The following is a 7,960-nucleotide window of genomic DNA, read 5'->3' on the forward strand; positions in this document are numbered from 1 at the left end:
CACCAGAACTGCACCAGAACTGGACTAGAACTGAACTAGAATTGAACTAGAACAGAACTAAAACTGAACAAGAACAGAACTAGAATAGAACTAGAACAGAACTAGAACAGAATTAGAACAGAACTAGAACAGAAATAGAACAGAACTAGAACAGAACTAGAACAGAACTAGAACAGAACTAGAACAGAACTAGAACAGAACTAGAACAGAACTAGATCAGGACTAGAAAAGAACTAGAACAGAAATAGAATAGAACTAGAACAGAACTAGAATAGAACTAGAACAGAACTAGATCAGAACTAGAACTGAACTAGAACAGAACTAGAACCGAACTAGAACTGAACTAGAACTGAACTAGAACTGAACTAGAACTAAACTAGAACAGGGCTAAAACAATGGAGTTGACATTGTTAATAAGATCAAGTCAAACATTGCGTTGACAAGACAGTCAACCATGATCGAGAAACGATCTGTAGCTCTGAACAAATTAGTTACAGGACTAGCTTGTTTCTCAACCTGTCCCTTTGTACAGGTTTCTACTAATTATTTTATTACTATATTTGCATAAAAATTAAATAAAATTTGTATTTAATTGGTAGCATTAAATTATTCAATAGTACTTGTTAATGTAACATTATGATTACATTTCCAGTTACGAGTAGTTTTACTTGAAACACTGTGACTAGAGATCAGTGCACTTGACACTACTGAATTTGAGAAACAGGCGGTCTTATAGACTCTAATATATGCTAAAACTATTAACAAAGATGCATGAACAATTTAAGTGGATCAATGGAAGAAAAAACTCGAAAGTTATTTTAAAAAATTGAACAGATGAAAAATTTCAAAGATAATATAAAATCCTTAGGGTATTTTTAAGTCTACCAAGACTGCTCGTTGAGCAACAGAAATCATTCTTAACATTTTTATGCAATTTTTTCTAGAAATTCTAATAAAAACATTATTTATTGATTAAAAGCAGTTTAAATACAATACAGACTTTGAGCAAAACGGTTTAAATAAAGTTTTTCAATTTTCAAATACTAAAAGTGTTTAGACTTAAGTTGCAACTAAAAATTATATATAAAATATGTGGCAAATACATACAAAATATAATATTTATTTTAAGCTTCAATATGTTGCTCGTTTATGCTGCTGATTCATTGGAATCGGCGGCTTCTAAAAAAGTTTCTAGTGAGTGTGATTTGCTATATTATAAAACAATAGAACATAAATGCGTCATAAAGCTGTCAAATTAAAAAAACTAGGCCTGGTTTAACCTTGAGTAGTGTTAAAATATCAAATAAAGATTAAATAAAAAATTTAATTAAAGTCACACGGCCAAAAAATTCATTCCTAAAGTTTATAAAAATTTCAAAATGTTTTCGACAAAATACCGCATTAACTTAGGGTTGAATTTCGATGTGCTAGCTCTGTTCTTTTTTAATTCTAGTTCAGCTCTAACCTCAGTTCAGTTCGAGTCCAGTTCTAGTTCAGTTCTAGTTCAGTTCTAGTTCAGTTCTAGTTCAGTTTTAGTTCAGTTCTAGTTCAGTTCTAGTTCAGTTCTAGTTCAGTTTCTAGTTCAGTTCTGGTTCTAGTTCAGTTCTAGTTCAGTTCTAGTTCAGTTCTAGTTCGTTCTAGTTCAGTTCTAGTTCAGTTCTAGTTCAGTTCTAGTTCAGTTCTAGATCAGTTCTAGTTCAGTTCTAGTTCAGTTCTAGTTAAGTTCTAGTTCAGTTCTAGTTCAGTTCTAGTTCAGTTCTAGTTCAGTTCTAGTTCAGTTCTAGTTCAGTTCTAGTTCAGTTTCTAGTTGTTCAGTTCTAGTTCAGTTCTAGTTCAGTTCTAGTTCAGTTCTAGTTCAGTTCTAGTTCAGTTCTAGTTCAGTTCTAGTTCAGTTCTAGTTCAGTTCTAGTTCAGTTCTAGTTCAGTTCTAGTTCAGTTCTAGTTCAGTTCTAGTTCAGTTCTAGTTCAGTTCTAGTTCAGTTCTAGTTCAGTTCTAGTTCAGTTCTAGTTCAGTTCTAGTTCAGTTCTAGTTCAGTTCTAGTTCAGTTCTAGTTCAGTTCTAGTTCAGTTCTAGTTCAGTTCTAGTTCAGTTCTAGTTCAGTTCTAGTTCAGTTCTAGTTCAGTTCTAGTTCAGTTCTAGTTCAGTTCTAGTTCAGTTCTAGTTCAGTTCTAGTTCAGTTCTAGTTCAGTTCTAGTTCAGTTCTAGTTCAGTTCTAGTTCAGTTCTAGTTCAGTTCTAGTTCAGTTCTAGTTCAGTTCTAGTTGAGTTCTAGTTGAGTTCTAGTTGAGTTCTAGTTGAGTTCTAGTTGAGTTCTAGTTGAGTTCTAGTTGAGTTCTAGTTGAGTTCTAGTTCTGTTCTAGTTCTGTTCTAGTTCTGTTCTAGTTCTGTTCTAGTTCTGTTCTAGTTCTGTACTAGTTCTGTTCTAGTTCTGTTCTAGTTCTGTTCTAGTTCTGTTCTAGTTCTGTTCTAGTTCTGTTCTAGTTCTGTTCTAGTTCTGTTCTAGTTCTGTTCTAGTTCTATTCTAGTTCTGTTCTAGTTATATTCTAGTTCTATTCTAGTTCTAGTGTTATAGTTCTGATTTAGTTCTGTTCTAGTTATATTCTAGTTCTATTTAAGTTCAGTTAAGATCAAATTTAAATTTCTAATTTGAATACAGATATTTAATGAGTTTAATTAAAACTAGTTGTGTGCTTTTTTTGTGCAGTTATATTGTAACTATTTTAAGTGGGAATATAGTTAAATATTATACAAATGGCAAAAAAGCCTTGTGAATTATTTAAACAAAATGATAATGCATATTAATTTTTCATTTTAAATGCGTTTTTAAAAAAATTGCAGACCATTTTATGATATAAGTGATAAGAGATCACAAAATAAGATCGAGCTTTGGATTTGTTGACTTGAGTTTAATTTCCTTATTTACATTATTTACCAGTTAACTGAAGATTTAGCCATTAAAAAGGTCGATGCTCTTGAAAACTTTAAAACAAATTCATTTGTTTGAAATTTGTCACGTTTCAAAGATGAAAGATAAATAAAATAACTAATAAAAAAATGAACAAATATAAACAAATTAAGCAAACAAATAATTATCTAAATAAACAAATAGAAGAGCTAAACAATTTAATAAAAATATTCCCCTTCTTTTCCAGCCCCTATACCCACCTGCAATGAAAAGGATGTAAATCTCAACGATTGTCTGCTCAAGGTTTTTGCTGATATGATACCACGTTCTAAAGATGGCATACCGGAAATCAATGTACCACCCATGGACCCGTTTGTTATTAATAGAACAAGCTATATTTTCTCTCATCCCATAGTGCAGGGAAAAGTTGCAGTACGCAATCTTAAAATACATGGCTTAAGCAAAGTGATTACTAAAAGTTTGGACTTTAAACGTGAGGGAAGTCAAGTGAACTTTAAGGTTAAATCTTTTATACCAGAAATGTTTGCCGAGGGGATGTATAAGGCAAAAATTAAATTAAATGCAGCTAATATATCGTCAAAGGGACCATTTAATGTGACCTTGAGTAAGTGTTTAGGAAAAAATATAAAATTTGAAAAGATTTATTAAAGCTTTATCATACTTTAGCCAATATTGATGTTGACATTGAAACCACTTCGGAATTGTACGAACGTGATGGTCATCGTTATATGCGTCTTAAAACTTTTAATTTTGATCCTATTGTGGGCAATATGAAATTCTATGCAGAGGGTTTATTGCCCGAACCTTTACTAAGTAAAAATTTATAACATTTTTTTATAATTTTCAGAGAAAATTGATTCATATTTCTTGTTACAGATGAGGCTATACTTGAGTTTATTAATCAAAATTGGCGCACCATTTACAAGTCTTTGGTACCTGAGACTCGTGCAGCTTGGGAGCCAGAATTTGTTAAATTAAGCAATGAATACTTTTCTCATGTTATGGTGGATGCTGTTCTAAAAGGGGATTAATCTTCTTCTAAACATAAGATAAAACTGAAAATAAAGGGCTTTTGAAGAAAACCTATACAATATCATTTGAATTAAAAAATTTTTGTTGAAAAAAAGTTATGTTAAGACATAATTTTTATGTTAAAACAAAATTTTCTAAAAAAATTTTATGTTTAAGACAAAATTCTCCAAAGAAATCTTGTCCGAAACAAAATTTTAAAAAGAAAATTTATTTCTAAACTAAAATTATGTCTTAACACAAAAGTTTCTAATGACATTATGTCTTAACACACAATTTTGTAAAAAAACAAAATGTTTTAAAGAAAATTATGTCAAAGACAAAATTTTCTAAAGAAAAATTAAAAAAAAAAAAATAGAAAATTATGTCAAAGAAAAAAAAATGTTTATGTCAAGACATAATTTTCTTAAAAATTTTCTAACACAAAATCTTTCTAAAAAATTCAAGAAAATTTTATCTAAAGAAAATTTATGTCCATTACATAATTTATAAAAGAAGACATTTATGTCAAGACTGAATTTATTACAGAAATTTATTTCATGACAAAATTTTTTAAAGAAATTTATGTCAAGACAAAATTTATTAAAAATATGTATGTCAAGACAAAATTTATTAAAAAAAATTATGTCAAGACAAAATTTATTAAAGAAATTTATGTCAAGACAAAATGTATTAAAGAAATTTTTTCCAAAGACAAAAATTATTGAAGAAATTTGTGTCTAAGACATATATTTGCTAAAGAAATATATGTCAATAAAAAATTTATTAACGAAATTGATTTCAATATAAAATTTATTAAAAAAATTTATGCCAAAACAAAATGTTTTAAAGAAAATTATGTCAAAGATATAAAACTTTTTTTAAATCTTTATGTAAGACATAATTTTCTACAAAAATTATGTTTAAGACAAAAGATATTTATGTCAAGACAAAATTTATTAAAGAATTTTATGTCTAAGATAAACTTGTCTAAGGAAATTTATGTATGTCAAGAAAAAATTCATTGAAGAAATTAAATTGTTTAAAAATATATTAAACAATTATTTAAAAATATGTAAAGATAAAATTTATTAAATAAATTTTTGTCAAAACCTTGAAATTTATGTCAAGACAAAAATTTATTAAACAAATTAATGTCAAGACAAAAATTTATTAAACCAATTTATGTCAAGACAAAATTTATTAAACAATTTTATGACAAGACAATATATATTAAAGAAATTTATGTCAAGACAAAATTTATTATACAAATTTATGTCAAGACATATTTTATTAAAGAAATTTATGTCAAGAAAAAAATTTATTAAAACAAATCATGTCAAGACAATATTTATTAAAGAAACATATGTCAAGACAAAATGTATTAAACAAATTTATGTCAAGACAAAATTTATCGTTGAAATTTATGTCAAGACAATATTTGTTAAAGAAATTTATGTCAAGAAAAACTTAGACAAACTTGTCTTGATATAATTTTCTCTAAAGAAATTTGTCTTGACATAATTTTCTTTAAAGAAATTTGTCTTGATATAATTTTCATTACAAAAGCTTTGTCTTCACATAATTTTCATAAGAAACAATTCTCTTGACATAATATTGTTCAGAAAAATGAGCTTTGACAAACATTTTTTTGAAAACATTTGTCTTGACATAAATTTCTTATAATTTTTTGGCCTTGACATAAATTTCTTTTAATTTTTTTCTTTGACATAAATGTCTTTTGGAAATTGTTGTCTTAATATAATTTTCCTTAGAAAAACTTGTTTGGACATAACTGTCTTGACATAATAATCTTAAAAAATTTATTTCGACATAATTTTGTTTAGAAAAATTATGTCAAGACAATTTTCTTTTGAAAACTTTTGCCTTGCAATAAATTTCTTTTGAGATTTTTTGTCTTGACATAATTTTCATTTAAATTTTGTCTTGACATATATTTCATTCGAAATTTTTTGTCTTGCCATAAATATCTATAGACTAGACTACAGACTAGAATAGACTATAGACTAGACTATAGACTAGTCTATAGACTAGACTATAGACTAGACTATAGACTAGACTAGACTATAGACTAGACTATAGACTAGACTATAGACTAGACTAGACTATAGACTAGACTATTGACTAGACTATAGACTAGACTATGGACTAGACTATAGACTAGACTATAGACTATACTATAGACTATACTATAGACTAGACTATAGACTAGACTATAGACTAGACTATAGACTAGACTAGACTAGACTATAGACTAGACTAGACTATAGACTAGACTATAGACTAGACTATAGACTAGACTATAGGCTAGACTATAGACTAGACTAGACTATAGACTAGACTATAGACTAGACTATAGACTAGATATAGACTAGACTATAGACTAGACTATAGACTAGACTATAGACTAGACTATAGACTAGACTATAGACTAGACTATAGACTAGACTATAGACTAGACTATAGACTAGACTATAGACTAGACTATAGACTAGACTATAGACTAGACTATAGACTAGACTATAGACTAGACTATAGACTAGACTATAGACTAGACTATAGACTAGACTATAGACTAGACTATAGACTAGACTATAGACTAGACTATAGACTAGACTATAGACTAGACTATAGACTAGACTATAGACTAGACTATAGACTAGACTATAGACTAGACTATAGACTAGACTATAGAATATACCCTAGACTGTAGACTAGACTATAGACTAGACTATAGACTAGACTATAGACTAGACTATAGACTAGACTATAGGCTAGACTATAGACTAGACTATAGACTAGACTATAGACTAGACTATAGACTAGACTATAGTTATGTCAAGACATAACTGTCTTGACATAATAATCTTAAAAAATTTATTTCGACATAATTTTGTTTAGAAAAATTATGTCAAGACAAATTTCTTTTGAAAACTTTTGTCTTGCAATAAATTTCTTTTGAGATTTTTTGTCTTGACATAATTTTCATTTAAATTTTGTCTTGACATAAATTTCATTCGAATTTTTTTGTCTTGCCATAAATATCTATAGGCTATACTAGACTAGACTATAGACTAGACTATAGACTAGACTATGGACTAGACTATAGACTAGACTATAGACTAGACTATAGACTAGACTATAGACTAGACTATAGACTAGACTATAGACTAGACTATAGACTAGACTATAGACTAGACTATAGACTAGACTATAGACTATACTATAGACTATACTATAGACTAGACTATAGACTAGACTATATACTAGACTATAGACTAGACTATAGACTAGACTATAGACTAGACTATAGACTAGACTATAGACTAGACTATAGACTAGACTATAGACTAGACTATAGACTAGACTATAGACTAGACTATAGACTAGACTATAGACTAGACTAGACTAGACTATAGACTAGACTATAGACTAGACTATAGACTAGACTATAGACTAGACTATAGACTAGACTATAGACTAGACTAGACTATAGACTAGACTAAAGACTAGACTAGAATTTTTTTGTCTTGTCTTTTGACAAATTTTGTCTTGACATAAATTTCTTTGGAAAATTTTTGTTTTGACATAAATTTCTTTTGAAATTTTTTGTCTTGACATACATGTCTTAGACAAATATTTTATTTAATTTGTTTCTGCATTAGGGGAAACCTTCTCTTTTAAAGTTTTCTGCTTTGAATTGATTTAGATAACAAAATTTATAAATAATTTATTAATTTTTATGCAGCAAATTGTCTCAAAGTAAACTTGTTTTTGCTGACATTGACCAATATTCTTTTGCGAGTCCAAATTCATGTTCAAATCTTTAAACATTGAACTCTAAGCCAGGGCAAGCACTGCGGCTGCAAAACATAGATAAAATGCATTATTTAAAATTTATTAAAAATACAAGTTTTGTTTTAAACTTTAGTTTTTAAGAAGAAAAATTGTTTAGAACGAAAACTATGCTAAAGGCCACAAAACAGTTGTAAAATGAACGTTGAA

General features: G+C 28.2%; 1 protein-coding gene across 1 annotated transcript; it reads left to right on the plus strand.

The window, feature by feature from the left end:
• The first annotated feature begins 968 nt into the window (after positions 1-968).
• LOC119601810 lies at positions 969-4,012 on the plus strand. The gene is made up of 4 exons (XM_037952991.1): positions 969-1,194; positions 3,153-3,530; positions 3,593-3,739; positions 3,803-4,012. The coding sequence occupies exons 1-4, from the start codon at positions 1,137-1,139 to the stop codon at positions 3,955-3,957; spliced, it is 738 nt and encodes a 245-aa protein (XP_037808919.1). The 5' UTR covers positions 969-1,136; the 3' UTR covers positions 3,958-4,012.
• Positions 4,013-7,960: the final 3,948 nt, after the last annotated feature.

Source organism: Lucilia sericata, unplaced genomic scaffold (assembly GCF_015586225.1).
Source record: "Lucilia sericata isolate MDLA Ls3-8-SP2 unplaced genomic scaffold, ASM1558622v1 Contig000192F_arrow, whole genome shotgun sequence".
Taxonomy (NCBI): domain Eukaryota; kingdom Metazoa; phylum Arthropoda; class Insecta; order Diptera; family Calliphoridae; genus Lucilia; species Lucilia sericata.